The sequence below is a fragment of the Crotalus tigris genome, unplaced genomic scaffold, assembly GCF_016545835.1.
Source record: "Crotalus tigris isolate CLP2741 ecotype Arizona unplaced genomic scaffold, ASM1654583v1 scf7180000018018.2415403412:4055106, whole genome shotgun sequence".
In the NCBI taxonomy this organism is placed as follows: domain Eukaryota; kingdom Metazoa; phylum Chordata; class Lepidosauria; order Squamata; family Viperidae; genus Crotalus; species Crotalus tigris.
In genome coordinates, this window is record NW_024096780.1 from 1022433 (window position 1) to 1041706 (window position 19274).

Sequence of the window (19274 nt, forward strand, 5' to 3'; positions counted from 1 at the left end):
AGAATATTTTCCATTATTGTCAACTATATTCTCCACACTTGCTTAGATGATTCTTCTGTGGCAGGGAAGCTTGGTAGCTACTGTCATTTGACAAAGCTTTTCAATTTATCCAAGCCATGACAACTATAAAGAATTCATAAGTTGGTATAAATTGTCCCTTCTGCCTTTAAAATATACACAACAGCATACAGAAAACAGCAACAAAGAAACATTGGCTTTGAATTCAATGAAAATTCATATAGATAGATAGATAGATAGATAGATAGATAGATAGATAGATAGATAGATAGAGATAGATAGATAGAGATAGATAGATAGATAGAGAGAGAGAGAGAGAGAGAGAGGGAGAGGGAGAGGGAGAGGGAGAGAGAGAGAGAGAGAGGAGATTATGATTTCATGATACAAGCCCTGTTTTGCCATGCTCGGAAACAAAGATGAAAAAGCCATTTTGCCTCATGACATTGTAATATGTTTCCTTATTTGGGCATGGCAAGGTGTTGAAACTTATGAACATCTGTGACAGAGATCCTTGGCAGTTTTAATTATACAAGACACTAATTAATATGATTTCTGCCCAGAACTACTGTTGTGTAATCTCTGAGTTGTTTTTACTTTAATACAAGATATGTCGCACATGCAGAGCAAATAGTTTCAGGATAATATTCGGTTTTAGCAGATTTTCTAACAAAGATTACATCTCTTTATTGACTTTAATGCAGCACCATGGTAAATAAAATGGCAAGCCACAAACATTTCTCAGTTCAAAGTGTTTAATAAACATTTATGTGGAATTTTATCACACCAACCCTCTATTAGTTTATAGCACTGGATTGCTCATATAGTGTGTGACAATTAAATGAGAAATGTAAATTTGTATTGGTTATTATGGTATTTTATTTGCTATCACAAACCAAAACAGAGTGAAAGACCAAATAAAGAATCTACCATTTTCATTTCAAATTACACATTTCTTGATAGAAGATATTGTTCAATGAACAGCACTCAAAGCACATGGAAAATCAATTCTGAGGATAGTGTCATGCATTTTTCAATCCCTTTATGCTGTTTTCCCAGTGTATTGACTTTCTAAAATAAGTTAACAGCACACACCTTGTCAGTGGAACAAACATTCAAGATTCTACTAGAAGTATGTAATGATATTCTAACCAAAGCTTAAGGATTTACTTGTTTGTTTGTTTTTTACTCCCCATGGACATTCTGCTGGTTTTCCTCACCTCTGTCTCCTACTGTTTCCCAAACTCTCAACTGTGTATAATTGTATAGCATTGTTATTCTTTCAGTACTTGACTCCCATATAAGCAAAAACAATCTCAAAATCCTCAGAGTACCAAAGCTGTTATTTTTATTTTTTTTCCTTCAAATTATCTAAAACATTTGACTCATCTTATTCTGGCCCATGGATTAAATGTCATTAAGTTGGTATTGAATCTTGCTGACTATATAGATAGTCCATGATCTCCTGGCTCTTCAGGTCTTCCAATAAAGCACCTATCACTGCTGTAATCAAGTCCATCTACTTTGCAGCTAGTGGTCTTGTTTTCCTTTATAGGCTCCTTGAGAGAGATCCAATCTAAAATTAAGGAGACATTTCCTGAAAATGGGAGAAATTAATCAGTGGAAAGGACTCCCTCCAGAAGCTGTGGGTGCTCCATCACTGGAGATTTTTAAGAAGAGATTGGACAGCCATTTATGAAAAATGCTATAAGGTCTGCTGCTTGAGTCGGGGATTGGATTAGAAGACCTCCCAGGTCCCTTCCAATTCTGTTACACTGTCTTGGTATAATATCTTAGTATAATTCCTCTAAATTATGATAATCTGAACGTGGTCATTTACACTTTCAGTGAGAAATCTGAATGGATTTGTTTCATAATGCATTTGTGTGTCTTCTTCACTATCTATGGCAGTGGTGGCGAACCCATGGCATGGGTGCCAGAGGCGGCACTCAAAGCTCTCTCTGTGGGCACGCACGCCATCACCCCAGTCCTAGGCCTTCAGCTGGGTTTTATAAAACCTTTTCGCCGCCATGTGCAAAAAAAAAAAAAAGGTTCAATCAATCAATCAATTTCAACTTCTTGTGGGAAAAAAAAATCTTGCAAAGTTGGAATTGATTGATTGAACTTTTTAGTCCCACCCAGTCTGCCGTTACACTGCAGCCACACCCACCCAATGGGCACGCCCAGCCAATGGGCCACACCCACCCGGCACCCGACGATGCATAAGTGGTTTTGGGTTGCAGTTTGAGCACTCGATCTCTAAAAGGTTCGCCGTCACTGATCTATGGTATTCTCAGGACTCTTCTCAAAAGCCAAAACTCAAATCTGTCAATACTTTAAAAAAAAAAAAAAAACACCTGCTTCTTCAAATATATCTTTCTTCTTCATGGAGTATAACAGGAAAAAAAATGCCTGCACAATTCTCATGTTTGTATATCCTAACATCTGAATATCTTTTTCCAAGGCCTTCATTGTTATTCTATCAAATGCTAGTCTGTGGTATATTTCTTGATTGCTGCTTCCTTTATTGTTGAGTTGATCCTAAAAAGCAAAAGCTATCCCTCACTTCTGTATCTTCATTGTCAGTTCTAAGGTTGGCTTGCTCTATATATTGTCCTTAGTTTGGTTTTATTTACATTTAATTTTAGTTCCGCTTTTTTTCTTTGTCTCACTTGACTTTCGTTAGAGCTTTCATACATTTGCATTTTCAGCTATCAGAGTAGTGTTATCAGCATATCACAGGTTATTTATGTTTTCTCATTGAATTTTAATGCTTATTTTCTTCTAATATAGCTTTCATCAATATATTTCTGGATACAGATTGAATAAATAAAAAGAGAGCATACAGTCTGTCTGATATTTTTCACTGATAATACACATTAATCAGTGAAAAACATATTTTTTTTAATTTAAGAGTAATTTAATATACTATTTCAGATAAGTGACTGTCCAGACTCTTCTTAAAAACCTCCAGTGATGAAGCACCCACAACCTGAGTAGATGGATAAAACACTAACATAATAAAATATAGATAACCAAAAATGAAGGAAAGAAATAAAATATTATTGCTCTAATATGTAAAATTCTTTAAGGGGCAAACGGGATTCCTATATGTCTTAGTTTTACTGTCATTGATTCCTTGAGGTGGGTTGGAGGAACTGTGCACAGTATCATAGAGAGGTAGAGTTTTTTCCGATCCATAGAATTTCATTTCCCCAAGTTATTTTTGGAAAAAGAATGAGACCTAACTTTGAAGCTGGAAGTGTAATACATGCTTTGCTACATGTTAAAGAGGCAATAGATTTTCGACACATGTAAAAAAAAATAGTATTTGAATTGGAATAAAATGTTGGAAATAATAAAAGTTCAAAAGCAAACGTCTGAGAAAACCATAGCAGAATGTTTTTAAGGGTTTTTTTGGGATTTTTAAAATTTTGTTTTGTTGGTTTGTATTTTAATTTTAATTTTCCTAAATCTAGGTATTTGATTTATTTCACAAACCCATATCTCATGTTTTTAAACTCATGTTGCTGAGTTTTCAGATGGTTTCCAAATAAATAAAAGCATAGAAAAATGCCTATGTGTGTGATTGTTAAATTATTTTCTACACATGGGCAAATCTTTTAATAAAATATTTATATCAGGAAAATTCCAAATTGCATACATTTTCTTCTGTAATCTTTTTTAAAATATTCACAGTGATGTTAGAATGGGGGAAATTTAAAAATTAAATAACTGAAATTAACATACTCTATATGTCTCTGTAGGATTCAAGTGAATATGACATAAATAAATATCTTTTAAAATGTATGCTTTTATTTCTTTGATACTTCATTCCCTGTACTTTTTTTACATTGTATTTATTTTTTATTTCTTATTTGAATAGTTACCGTATATGCCGGCGTATAAGGCGACTTCCGCAAGCGTTAAAATCGATGCGGAAGTCAGGGGTTGTCTTATACGCCGAGTCGTCTTATACGCTGGAAATACTGGTAGTTTCCGGTGTATACGATGACGTTCTAGGAATGCGACTCTGCGCCAAAGACGGGGGTCATCTTATACACCGGGTCGCCTTGTATGCCGGCATATACAGTATGTTGTCTCACCTCCATTTAACAGCTTATGTGCAAGATTTTGTTTTTAAAAAATGGAACAACTAGCATTGACTGTACTATATGAAATCAATTAAAAATAAATAGTATAGCAAATGTGGTATATAATGATGATGATGATGATGATGATAGTAATAATAATAATAATAATAATAATAATAATAATAATAATAATAATCACTGCAAGAAACAAACCAACTAATGTACAGCACAGCTGCAGTTATAACAGAATACCTGGGATGTAAAATCAACAAAAAAGAAAAACAAACAAACAGTGCACCACAAAAATGGAAGGTTAGACTAGGAAATAAGATCAGCAAGTTAAGATCACATGCAAGCAAGCTAGAACAGATGAAAGAAAAGAAGCTGAAGAACAAGAAGACCAAAGAATACCTAATCAAGAAATACCACTTAGAAACAAGGAAGATCAAGGAAGCACTGGAAATAATAAAGCAACAAATAACAGCTATAGCCAGGAAAATCAGTAGATATGAAGCTCGAATTGCAAACTATAGGCAGAACCTCCAATTTCAATCCAATCAGAAACGTTTCTACCAATCCATCAATGGAGAAACTGCAAGGAATCAGTCAGTACCTGACAAGGAAGAAACAGTGCAATTCTGGAAGCAGATATGGGATAACCCAAAGAAATACAACAAGGATGCAGCTTGGTTAAAAGAGGTGGATGCAAATAAAACAGAAGTTGAAATGAAAGAACTAGTAATAACAACAAAAATGGTAGAAAAAAGAGCAAAGAAAATCAAAAATTGGTCAGCACCAGGTGAAGATGAACTGCATGGGTTTTGGTTGAAACATCTAACTGTTATACACCCACTCATTGCCAAACAGTTCAACAATATACTACAAGGAGGAGAAATTGAAAAGTGGCTAACAACTGGGAAAACCTACCTAATAATGAAAAATCCAGCAAAAGGGGCAACACCAGGTAACTACAGGCCAATTACCTGCTTACCAACAACATTCAAATTACTAACTGGTGTGGTAGCTGATGCAGTACAACAGCATCTAGTTGAAAACAATCTCTTTCCACCTGAGCAGAAAGGAAACCGCCCCAATAGCAGAGGAACAAAAGATCAACTCCTAATAGACAAAATGATCTTGGAAAACTGCAAGAGAAGGAAGACCAACCTGAATGTGGCATGGATTGACTACAAAAAGGCATTTGACTCTCTGCCACATGATTGGATAATAAAGTGCCTAGAAATAACAGGAGTCAGTAGAAACATCAGAAAATTTGTGCAAAGATCGATGGCACAATGGAAGACACAGTTGCAGATCAATGGTGAGAGGCTGGGAGAGGTTAATATCAAGAGAGGAATATTTCAAGGAGATTCATTATCACCATTACTATTTGTTATTGCACTGTTTCCTCTGTCAACAATACTGAATAACTCAGGACATGGCTATCAAACATCAAAAACATCTGCCAGACTATCCCACCTCCTTTATATGGATGATCTGAAGCTGTATGGAAAAACATCATCTGAAATAGAATCGCTGCTCAACACTGTCCGTATATATAGCCAAGATATTGTAATGGAGTTTGGCTTGGACAAATGTGCCACACTTACTATCAAACAAGGAAAAATAATGAAAACTGAAGGAATCAAGATGCCCCACGAAAATAACATTAAGAGTCTGGATGAGGAAGAGTACTACAAATACTTGGGTATCCTTCAAGCTGACAACATCAAGCACACTGAAGTCAAGAAAAGATTAGAGGTGAATACATCAGAGAGTGAATAAGATCTTAAAATCCAAACTCAATGGAGAAATACCATAAAGGCAATCAACACCTGGGCAATCCCAGTCATTAGGTACACAGCTGGAATAGTGGACTGGACTCAAGCAGAACTAAAAGCAATGGATAGGCAGACCAGAAAAATAATGACAATGAATCATGCCCTTCATCCACGCAGTGACATTGATAGACTTTATCTACCAAGGCAAATAGGTGGGCGTGGAATGCTACAAGTACATTAGATGGTTGAAGAAGAAAAAATGGCTTTGGAAGAATATCGAAGAACAATAGTAAGATGCACTGACATTAGTATATTCAGGAGGCTTCTAACGACTGGAGGACCAAACTGGCCGACAAGAAAGACCAAATGAAGTAACAGAATTAGGCGTGGTAGACAAAGCACTACATGGGCCCATACCTGCCAAAACATAACTGGGAGCAGTATAAAACACCTGGCAATGGCTAAGAGCAGGACATTGAAGAAAGAGACCGCGGGACTAATCTGGCGCACAAGACCAAGTCTTAAGGACATGGCTACTATCAAATTGAAAGAACAGCACAGACAGTAGTTCCGCCTATGCAAAGAAGCTAAAGAACAGTGTGGCCACTTGTAAGGCTGTTGTACAAGAAGATTGCACAGACTGACTACAAGCAGCGGCATGACAAATTAGCAACAATGGTGCATTGGAAGATCTGCAAAAAATATCATTTGCCTGTAAGCAAAAACTGGTGGGATCATAAAATAGAGAAAGTCATAGAAAATGATAAAATTAAACTGTTCTGGGACTTCAGAATTCAAACAGACAAGCACCTGCACCATAACACCCCGACTTAAACAATTGTCGATCAAAGACAAAAAAGTCTGGGATATGGACGTGGCAGTGCCTGGAGAATAGCAGAATAGAAGAGAAAGAACATGAGAAGGATAACAAATACCAAAGACCACAATAGATATAAAGACCTGTGGCAAAAGCGAATGCATTGTAGTACCATAGCTGTGGCTCCTTGGTCTCCATCCCAAACAACTGGAGCACCACTTGACACCATTGGCATTGACAAATTCGCTATTAGTCAATTGCAAAAGGCGGCCTTATTAGGAACTGCTTCCATCCTGCGACGATATCTGTAATACCATCAAACATCCACATCTGCCTATCCCAGGTCCTGGGTAAGGACTCGATAGGTAGACAAAATGCCAAATCCAGTCTGAACTCTGGCTGACTGTGCAATGAATTATCATAATAATAATATAATAGATAATATTATAATAATATAATAAAGTATTACAGAAAGCAGATGGACAACGCAAAGGTTTACCCAGGGCAAAGAAATCAAAGCCTTACCGGAAGTAATTCAGAATGTAGAGGCAAACCAGGGGGAGTTGGCAGTGAAGGAATCCAGCAGAGATATACAACTGTTCTCAGTTGGAAACCAGGCACCTCTTCCTCAGGAAGAACAAAACCCTCTAACTAAAGAAATAAAAGAATTGAAACAAAGAATAATTGAGCATCTATAACAGCACAAAAACAACAGAATAAGGCTGCCTGCATTGAAGCTTGTTCCAAAGAAACAGCTAGCACAAGCATTAAAAGATGCAAATACTGCAATAGCAAGTATAAGCACCATTCAATTGCAGACAACGACCACTTACTTGTACAGCACAGCTGCAGTTATAACAGAATACCTGGGATGTAAAATCAACAAAAAAGAAAAACAAACAAACAGTGCACCACAAAAATGGAAGGTTAGACTAGAAAATAAGATCAGCAAGTTAAGATCACATGCAAGCAAGCTAGAACAGATGAAAGAAAAGAAGCTGAAGAACAAGAAGACCAAAGAATACCTAATCAAGAAATACCACTTAGAAACAAGGAAGATCAAGGAAGCACTGGAAATAATAAAGCAACAAATAACAGCTATAGCCAGGAAAATCAGTAGATATGAAGCTCGAATTGCAAACTATAGGCAGAACCTCCAATTTCAATCCAATCAGAAACGTTTCTACCAATCCATCAATGGAGAAACTGCAAAGAATCAGTCAGTACCTGACAGGGAAGAAACAGTGCAGTTCTGGAAGCAGATATGGGATAACCCAAAGAAATACAACAAGGATGCGGCTTGGTTAAAAGAGGTGGATGCAAATAAAACAGAAGTTGAAATGAAAGAACTAGTAATAACAACAAAAATGGTAGAAAAAAGAGCAAAGAAAATCAAAAATTGGTCAGCACCAGGTGAAGATGAACTGCATGGGTTTTGGTTGAAACATCTAACTGTTATACACCCACTCATTGCCAAACAATTCAACAATATACTACAAGGAGGAGAAATTGAAAAGTGGCTAACAACTGGGAAAACCTACCTAATAATGAAAAATCCAGCAAAAGGGGCAACACCAGGTAACTACAGGCCAATTACCTGCTTACCAACAACTTTCAAATTACTAACTGGTGTGGTAGCTGATGCAGTACAACAGCATCTAGTTGAAAACAATCTCTTTCCACCTGAGCAGAAAGGAAACCGCCCCAATAGCAGAGGAACAAAAGATCAACTCCTAATAGACAAAATGATCTTGGAAAACTGCAAGAGAAGGAAGACCAACCTGAATGTGGCATGGATTGACTACAAAAAGGCATTTGACTCTCTGCCACATGATTGGATAATCAAGTGCCTAGAAATAACAGGAGTAAGTAGAAACATCAGAAAATTTGTGCAAAAATCGATGGCACAATGGAAGACACAGTTGCAGATCAATGGTGAAAAGCTGGGAGAGGTTAATATCAAGAGAGGAATATTTCAAGGAGATTCATTATCACCATTACTATTTGTTATTGCACTGTTTCCTCTGTCAACAATACTGAATAACTCAGGACATGGCTATCAAACATCAAAAACATCTGCCAGACTATCCCACCTCCTTTACATGGATGATCTGAAGCTGTATGGAAAAACATCATCTGAAATAGAATCGCTGCTCAACACTGTCCGTATATATAGCCAAGATATTGTAATGGAGTTTGGCTTGGACAAATGTGCCACACTTACTATCAAACAAGGAAAAATAATGAAAACTGAAGGAATCAAGATGCCCCACGAAAATAACATTAAGAGTCTGGATGAGGAAGAGTACTACAAATACTTGGGTATCCTTCAAGCTGACAACATCAAGCACACTGAAGTCAAGAAAAAGATTAGAGGTGAATACATCAAGAGAGTGAAGAAGATCTTAAAGTCCAAACTCAATGGAGGAAATACCATAAAGGCAATCAACACCTGGGCAATCCCAGTCATTAGGTACACAGCTGGAATAGTGGACTGGACTCAAGCAGAACTAAAAGCAATGGATAGGCAGACCAGAAAAATAATGACAATGAATCACGCCCTTCATCCACGCAGTGACATTGATAGACTTTATCTACCAAGGCAAATAGGTGGGCGTGGAATGCTACAAGTACATCAGATGGTTGAAGAAGAAAAAATGGCTTTGGAAGAATATCTGAAGAACAATGATGAAGATGCACTGAAATTAGTATATCAGGAAGGCTTACTAACTACTGGAGAGACCAAACTGGCCTACAAGAAAGACCAAATGAAGAACAGAATAGAGGCATGGGAAGACAAAGCACTACATGGCCAATACATGAAAAAAATAGCTGGGAAAGCAGATAATAATAAAACCTGGCAATGGCTAAGAGCAGGAAAATTGAAGAAAGAAACCGAAGGATTAATTCTGGCTGCACAAGACCAAGCTTTAAGGACAAATGCATACAAAGTCAAAATTGAGAAGACAGCAACAGACAGTAAGTGCCGCCTATGCAAAGAAGCTGAAGAAACAGTGGACCACTTGGTAAGCTGTTGCAAGAAGATTGCACAGACTGATTACAAGCAGCGGCATGACAAAGTAGCAACAATGGTGCATTGGAAGATCTGCAAAAAATATCATTTGCCTGTAAGCAAAAACTGGTGGGATCATAAAATAGAGAAAGTCATAGAAAATGATAAAATTAAACTGCTCTGGGACTTCAGAATTCAAACAGACAAGCACCTGCAACATAACACCCCAGACTTAACAATTGTCGATAAGAAAGACAAAAAAGTCTGGATAGTGGACGTGGCAGTGCCTGGAGACAGCAGAATAGAAGAGAAAGAACTGGAGAAGATAACAAAATACAAAGACCTACAAATAGAAATAGAAAGACTGTGGCAAAAGCAAGCAAGGGTAGTACCAATAGTCATAGGCTCCTTGGGTGCAATCCCAAAACAACTGGAGCACCACTTGAACACCATTGGCATTGACAAATTTGCTATTAGTCAATTGCAAAAGGCGGCCTTATTAGGAACTGCTTCCATCCTGCGACGATACCTGTAATACCATCAAACATCACATCTGCCTATCCCAGGTCCTGGGTAAGGACTCGATAGGTAGACAAAATGCCAAATCCAGTCTGAACATCTGGCTGACTGTGCGATGATTGATAATAATAATAAGTTGGAAGGAAACTTGAAGGTTTTCTATGGTAGTCCAACCTCTTGCTCAGGCAGGAAGCCCTATACCATTTCAGACAAGTGGTTGTCCAGTCTGTTCTTTAAAAACTTCCAGAGTAGGCATGTTGTTCCACTGATTAATTGTTCTAACTGTCAGGAAATTTTTCCTTAGTTCTAGGTTGCTTCTCTGTTTGATTAGTTTCTATCCATTCTTATCCTTCCTTCAGGTGCTTTGGAGAGTAACTTGAGTCCCTCTTCTTTGCGGCAACCCCTGAGATATTGGAACACTGCTATCATTTCACGCCTAGTCCTTCTCTTCATTAAACTAGACATACCCAATTCCAGCAACCGTTCCTTATATGTTTTAGCTTCCAATCCCCTAATCATCTTTTTTGCTCTTCTTCTGTACTCTTTCTAGAGTCTCAACATCTTTTTTACATCGTGGTGACCAAAACTGGATGCAGTATTCCAGGTGTGGCCTTACCAAGGCATTGTAAAGTGGTATTAACACTTCACATGATCTTGATTCTATCCCTCCATTAATGCAGCCTAGCACTGTGTTGGCCTTTTTGGCAGCTGCAGCACACTGCTGGCTGATATTTAAGTGATTGTCCACTAAGACTCTGAGATTTTATTTATTTATTTATTTATGAGACTTATATACCGCTTTAAGTGCAAGCACTCTCTAAGCGGTGTACACCAGTAAGCAATATATATATATATATATATATATATATATATATATAGGTTTGGTTGTTCGGGTTTTCTCCCGCATAAATTTTACGCGGGGAAAACCCGAACAACCAAAGACCTATATACAAATACCCGCGAAAACCTCAGAAAACATATATATATATATATGTTTTCTGAGGTTTTCGCGGGTATTTGTATATAGGTCTTTGGTTGTTCGGGTTTTCTCCCGCGTAAAATTGGAAGTGTCTTGGCGACGTTTCGACGAAGTCCCATTCGTCATCTTCAGGCTGGTGTTTTCAGCTTCGTGCTTTGAGCAGCAATGTGTGGTCTTAGCTGTTTCTTCCTTTTAACTGCCAGTGGGGGTATGAACTGATTGGGTGGGAGCTTGGCTGTGTTCTGATTGGGTGGAGGTGTGTTCTGAATGGTTAGGGGCTTGGCTGTGCTCTGATTGGCTGGGGGAGTGTTCTGTTTGGTTGTGCTCAGGTTAGTCTGAGTTGCAGAGGGGTTTAAGATTTTGGGGTTAGGGAGTCGTTTGTCAATAAGGGCAGGTTTCCAAATGGCTGGTAGGCGGGAGGTATCATCTCGCTTGTTCATGCTGTGTGGGCGTTTTTCTATCTCGATGGCTTCTCTGATTATTCTGTTATTAAAATGTTCACTTTTGGCAATGGTTCTGGTATTTTTAAAGTTAATTTCGTGTCCTGTGGAAATAGATAGAAAAACGCCCACACAGCATGAACAAGCGAGATGATACCTCCCGCCTACCAGCCATTTGGAAACCTGCCCTTATTGACAAACGACTCCCTAACCCCAAAATCTTAAACCCCTCTGCAACTCAGACTAACCTGAGCACAACCAAACAGAACACTCCCCCAGCCAATCAGAGCACAGCCAAGCCCCTAACCATTCAGAACACACCTCCACCCAATCAGAACACAGCCAAGCTCCCACCCAATCAGTTCATACCCCCACTGGCAGTTAAAAGGAAGAAACAGCTAAGACCACACATTGCTGCTCAAAGCAGAAGCTGAAAACACCAGCCTGAAGATGACGAATGGACTTCGTCGAAACGTTGCCAAGACACTTCCAATTTTACGCGGGAGAAAACCCGAACAACCAAAGACCTATATATATATTATATATTATATATATATATATATATATATATATATTTACATTGCCCCCAACAATCTGGGTCCTCATTTTACCTACCCTGGAAGGATGGAAGGCTGAGTCAACCTTAAGCCGGTGAGATTTGAACCGCTGACCTGCTGAACACAGTCAGCTAAAGTGGCCTGCAGTACTGCACTCTAACTGCTGAGCAAGGTACCTCCTAAACTATACCTGTGCATTTGTTTTTTCTTGCCTAAATGTAGAACCTTACTTTTTTCCCCATTGAATTTCATTTTGTTAGATAGCACCCAATGTTCAAGTCTGTGAAGATCCTTCTGTATTTTAAATCTATCTTCTGGAGTGTTGGCTATTCCTGCCAGCTTGGTGTTGTCTGCAAATTTTATGAGTTCCCCATCTATCCCCTCATCCAGATCATTGATGAAGATGTTGAAGAGCACTGGGCCCAGAACAGAGCCCTGGGGCACCCCACTACACACTTCCCTCCATGTAGATGCGGTTCCATTGAGGACTACACGCTGAGTATGGCCGGTCAGCCAGCTACGGATCCATCTGATGGTGATGCTGTCTAACCCACATTTTTCTATCTTATCAAGTAGTAGGTTGTGGTCTATTTTATCAAGTGCCCTACTGAAGTCCAAGTAAATATCCACAGCATTCCTCTGGTCCACTAATTTTTTCACTTGGTCAAGTGAAAGAATACAATAAGATTTGTGTGGCATGATCTGTTTTTGACAAACCCACGTTGGCTTTTGGTAATGACCTTGCTTGCCTCTAGGTGTTCACTGATTTGTTGCTTGATTATCTTTTCCAGAATTTTCCCAGGTATTGTGGTCAGGGTGATAGGTCTGTAGTTTCCTGGATCCATTTTTTCCCCTTTTTTTGAAGATGGGAACTACATCACATCTTTTCCAGTGCTCTGGTAGTTCCCCAGTGCTCCAGGATCTTTGAAAGATATGGTTCAGTGGTTCTGAGATCACATCTGCCAGTTCCTTCAAAACATTGGGGTATAATCCATCTGGTCCTGGTGATTTGAACTCATCTAGGCTGGACAGGTGCTCACTTACCATTTTCTTGCCTATCTAAATTTGTGCTTCTAATCTGTTTTTTTCTGGTACTGTTTTTGACTGTTGGACTGCTTTTTTTCCCTTTGTGTAAAATGAGTTAAGTAGTTCTGCTTTCTCCCTGTTGCTTGTCACCTTCTTGCCACTTTCTCCCACTAATGAACCAACCATTTCCTTAATTTTTTTCTTGTTTTTTTATGTGTTGAAAGAAGCTTTTTTTTGTCATTTTTTACTTTTGTCGTAAGCCTTAATTAATTTTGAGCCTTAGCTTTCCTCACTTCATCTTTGCAGGTCGGATTATTTGCTGATATTCTGCCTTAGTTTTGTGCCCCTCTTCCACATTTTATACTTGTCCTTTTTGTTTTTCTATTTATCAGAGAGCTCTTTATGCAGCCATGCTGGTTTCTTTTGAGAGCAGTTATTTTTCTTCTTCTTTGGTATTGTGCTAGGGTGGGCTTTTATAATCTCACTTTTCAAAATTTCCCAAGCTTCTTGAGTTGTTTTCCCCTTGAGGATTCTCATCCATGGAATCGTTCCCAAGCTTTCTCTAAGTTTATTTAAATTAGCTCTCTTAAAGTCCAAGACTCTAGTTTGACTATGTTCCATTGCTTGTGCTTGCATAATGTTGAATTTCAATATTGCATGATCACTACCTCCCAAGGTTCTTGTGGCTTCTACACCTTCTATCATTTCATCTCTATTAGAGAGAATGAAGTCCAATATGGCTGATCCCCTAGTTCCCTTCTCTATTCCTTGGGAGACAAAGTTGTCTGCTAGGTTTGTCAGGAATCTGTTTAATCTTCCACTTTGTGCAGAGTTTGTCTCCCAGTTGATGTCAAAGTAATTAAAGTCCCCCATTACTATTGGGATGTGCTTCCTACATACCTTAGTTAGCTGACTAGCAAAAAGTTCATCTATTTCCTCTGTTTGGTTGGGTGGCCTATACTATACACCTCTGGCAATGTCATTTTCCCCCTTTTATATTGACCCAAATGCATTCAAGACAGTTTTCATCATTGTTGTGCTCTATTTCTGTAGAGATGTAGTTGTTTCTTATATAGAGAGCAACTCTACCTCCTCTTTTATTTGGTCTGTTTCTTTTAAATAATTTAAATCCCTCTAGCTGTGTGTTCCATTTGTGGATTTCATCCCACCATATTTCTGTAATGATCAGAGTCTTTGAATTCTGAGTTCAAATTTCCTTTCAGTCAAGAAGCTCATGCAGTAATTTAAATTCTTAGGATATGTTGACAATCAGAATGGAGGTGACATTTTCACACTTGAGCCCTTCAGTGGAAATGTAAAATTTAACGCTTATTCAGCTGCCAATCTTTAAATCTGGAGCAATCAAGTAATGTAGAATCTGCTACTATTTTGCAGCTGAGTAAAGAGTGCTATATGTTGTGCATAAGTGTGTGTGTGTGTGTGTGTGTGTGTGAAGATATTTCCTCTCCTACCTTCTGTTACTGCCGTATGCATATTATTCATCACATGATATGCATGTTTTTTTTCTTTTTAGTACCATTTGGCTTTTGTATATTGCAGAAGTTTTTCATACTAGCTAAGTGATCTAGACCAGTTAGGATTATATATTATTATGATTTGATAAAACATGAATATGGTAAGCACAAAGCTACAAAACCAGGATATTGTCATGAAGCTCTTTCAGAACCAGGACAGTGATTTAAATCTTCTTGACCTCTGATTTTGCTATCCCTTTGCTTGTCTGGTGCCTCCAGAATTTCAGTATAGCTTTTCCAAGCATTGCTAGTCTTTTGAAATGAAATAGCCAGGTTTCTTTACTTGAATATGTGAAACTGCATGCATATATGTTCTGCTCGCATATGTGTATACACACATATATGAACATATACACGTAGTTTCTATTCCAGTATTTTAATTTTGGAGGAAGATGCAAAAATACCATTCTATTTAATTTAAAGGCCTTTGAACTATGGTGCTGGAGAAGACTCCTGCGAGTCCCTTGGACTGCAAGGCGTTCAAACAGGTCAGTCCTAGAAGAGATCAACCCTGACTGCTCTTTAGAAGGCCAGATTCTGAAGTTGAAACTCAAATACTTTGGCCACCTAATGAGAAGGAAGGACTCACTGAAGAAGGGCCTAATGCTGGGAAAGATTGAGGGCAATAGAAGAAGGGCACAACAGAGAATGAGATGGCTGGATGGAGTCACTGAAGCAGTAGGTATGAACTTAAATGGACTCCAGAAAATGGTAGAGGACAGGAAGACCTGGAGGAACGTTGTCCATGGAGTTGTGATGAGTCGGACACGACTTCGCAATTAACAATAACAACAACAATTTAATTTAATTTAACACATGCATATGCGAAACATGTTACAATATTATCAGTGGATCATTTTATCTATTTATAAATAATAAGATTCAGAGGGGCAAATGGCTCGTTAAATAGTTCAGGACCATCCAAACCACTACCTCTTTACTTGACCTTCAAGGTTTTGTCACATCAGTGTTGATAATAGAATTATTGAATCTGTCTTGGTTATTTTCATAGGCCTAGTTCCATACAGATATTGCTCTAAGAAAAGAATGGAAGAAAAAAATCAGTTTAAACCAAGAGATAATTTAAACTATATTTCATTATACATTCCATGTATAAAACACTTTTAAAGAAAAAGATTTATTTTAACACAACACAATCATATTTTTAAAATACTTTTGGACATTTTCTAATTTAATATAGTTTTAAAAACATTCCTCAAAACTGTAAGTCTTTGAATTAATTAAATTATATCCAGAAAACATTATACAAAAGTAGTTTCTATGAAATGTTATCTTTCCATTAGCCCCCTCCACCCCTATACCAAATACATTTTCATGTAACAGGAGGTAGAATATTTTTTCTAATTGCAATAAAACTGACCCTTTATAAAGTACTTTATTAGTTCCTATAAATAATTGTTCTCTACTACATAGAGTGAAACCACTGTAAAATTCATCTATAAGTAGTAACAATAATTACCATAAAGACGAAAAATAAGCAAAGCCTGACTCAGTACTATGTATAGGGTTTCAATCATTTATAACTGATCAAATGGTTCAGGCAGTATCTGATAACACCAATTACCGGTTTGAAAGTAAGAGTCAACTGTATTTAACCTTCCCTTCAAGGCAATTTGATCAAGGTTGCTTTTGCAGGAAACCACATTCCATGCAGAAAATTCAAAGCAGTTATATCTTCTTCATTTCATATCCACAAAACGTGACTCTTAGCCAGCATGCTTTATTTTTATGCATTGTTTTTTATTACTGTAAACTATCCATCAATCGTTTGTTGAAAAGACAGTGTATATCTTTAAAAAATCAAATATTAAATACTTACGTTGAAGCCTGCTTCCAACTAGGCATCATAACAAGGCTTATCTATAGCTTAAGTGCTTCTAAACGGTTAATGTCTAGCACTACCAGTCAAAAGCCATTCTGAACCTTCTTCATCTTCTCCTGATTAGATTTTCTATTATTTTTTCACAATGAGAAGGCTGCTAGGAAGATTATATGGAAAGAGATGTTATTGGAGCATTGCTGCAGCTTTTAATATTTAGGGGTCATTTTGGATAGGGCCTTAACATATAAGCAGTATTGTGCCAACACTAAATTGAAGGTCAGTGAAAGAAATAATATCCTCGGAAAATTAATGAGCTCTACCTAGGGTGCCAAACCAAGGGTCCTTAAGACAACAGCTTTAGCTCTTTGCTACTTGGCAGGCAAATATGTCTGCTGTCTGGTGTAAATCAGCACATGCTGAGAAAGTAGATGTTGCTCTGAATGAAACTAGCAGAATTATTACTGGATTCCTTAAACCTACACCTCTAGATAAGATCTACCAGCTAGCTGGCATTGCCCTGCCTTCTCTTTGCAGAGAAGCAGCAGCATACAGAGGGAGGCTCAAATCATCAATATTTAGACAACACCTTCTCTATGGGCCCAACCTTAAATCTCATCAGAGATTTAAATCCAAGAAAAGCTTCTTTAGATCAATGGACATTTCTGAAATATTTGAAAGCAGAGTAGACCTGTGGAAAGCTACTGTATAAAGAATCAATACTTGATGGAACCAATGGAGGAGTTGGCACCCGGGTCTGGAGAAAGCTGGAAAGTACGCAAATAATTGAACAGACTGTGCATGGGTACAACTAGATCCAGAGACATTTTGAACAAAGGGGCTACCTGGCCTTTGTGATTGTGTGACATGCAGACATCAACACATATGTATATCTGCCCTTTGTCTCCTGATCAGTGTACACTTGAAGGCCTCATGGCAGTGCAACAGAACACATTAATATTTAGCAATTTAGTTTCTGGACAAGATTTGTTTAACTTGTACATATTTTAAACTTGTATTTTATGAATAGAGTAGAGTAGAGTAGAGTAGAGTAGAGTAGAGTAGAATAGAGTAGAAACTTTATTTGGTCAAGTGTGATTAGACACACAAGGAAGTTGTCTTTAATGCAGAAGCTCTAATGTTGTATAGTATGTCTTATTTTAATTGTGATGCTCCTTATGAATAAACAAATAAATATAAGAAAAAAAGTTTTTAAGTGTAAGAAAATATAGGAGGTTGCAAATGAAAGATAATTATGTTTTCACTTGTGCACACTAAAATTCTGTGAATGAAATATGGTGATCACACACAAACACACACACACACAAAAAAAAAACCCTGACCTGAAAAAACTCTGAGATGGAAGCAATCTCTGTTACCTAGCATGTAGCACTTTATCTTCATTGCCACTTATATACAAGGGAAAACAGATGAACAGAAATCCTGTGTGATGGATTTGACAGTCTCAATCCATATTTCTACAATCTTTGACAGATACTGAAACCTGGAAATATATTGGGGCATAATCCATGGCTGCTGAAAAGCATTCAAGCTGATATATCAAAAACTGAAAAAAGCGCTGAGACGGCATTTACAGTTTAAATGATAATAAAGGTTGATCAACTGCAAATCTACAGTAGAACATCAGCGTAAAACTCAGAAGTTTCCTGAGATAACATTGAAGTCACTACCATTATCAACCAACCATTTTTACATGTAAAAATTACAACCAGAAGCCTTGCATCAGAGTAGGAAAGACAACAAATATTCATAAATTAAAAGTCACAATTTTATCATTACCAGAATACTGAAATTATGAAAGGAAGCCCAGATTTAAAAACCTTCTTTGGTATAAAATTAAGAGCAGTCTGGAGTGTTAAGAATGCTTATAAATCAATGCAGGAAGTATAGCTGTGCTTATGCATATTAGAAATGTGCTCCTGACACCTCATGAATTTCCTATTCAAGGAATATATATGAGACTGAAATCAAATAATGGAAATGTTATTAATTTGAATGTCCTGTACGTGCACATACAATGTCATTAACTTGAAACTGAATCCATGTATTTCTTCCTCTTCATGCAATACGAAGAAAAGAAATATATTCTCAATGATGTTTCCAAAATTACTGCATTTTTATCTTTGTGATTTAATAATTTAGTTAAAAATTGCTATTCTTCCATCCAGGAATTGTTCTATTAATTATTTTGCCCTTTTCTTTTTCCGCTGTTAAGCTTCATTCTGACTTGGACAAGGGAGTGGGAAGTGTTAAGTATACATTATCAGGAGATGGAGCTGGTACAGTATTTACCATTGATGAAACTACAGGGGACATTCATGCCATAAAGAGCCTTGATCGTGAAGAGAAGCCTTTCTATACGCTACGTGCTCAAGCAGTAGACATTGATACAAGGAAGCCATTGGAGCCTGAATCAGAGTTCATCATCAAAGTGCAGGACATTAATGATAATGAACCAAAATTCCTTGACGGGCCTTACATTGCCAGTGTCCCTGAAATGTCACCAGTAGGTAAGTAATATTTTAAACAATTCTCATCCTCAAACATGAACTTTGAAAGTTCATTCCATCTCTCTTCATTTTTTTCTTTTCCTTTTCTTTTTTAAAAAAAATACATGATACAAATTAAAATATTGAT

At 37.4% G+C, this 19274-nt stretch overlaps 1 protein-coding gene across 10 annotated transcripts in view; it reads left to right on the plus strand.

The window, feature by feature from the left end:
• The window catches only part of CDH12 (cadherin 12), a 779090-nt gene that overhangs the window by 653141 nt on the left and 106675 nt on the right, over positions 1 to 19274 (plus strand). For all 10 annotated transcript variants that reach the window (XM_039346743.1, XM_039346742.1, XM_039346745.1 and 7 more), the window contains one exon: positions 18853 to 19147. In XM_039346743.1, the coding sequence (XP_039202677.1) occupies positions 18853 to 19147 (295 nt within the window). The remainder of the gene's footprint in view (positions 1 to 18852; positions 19148 to 19274) is intronic.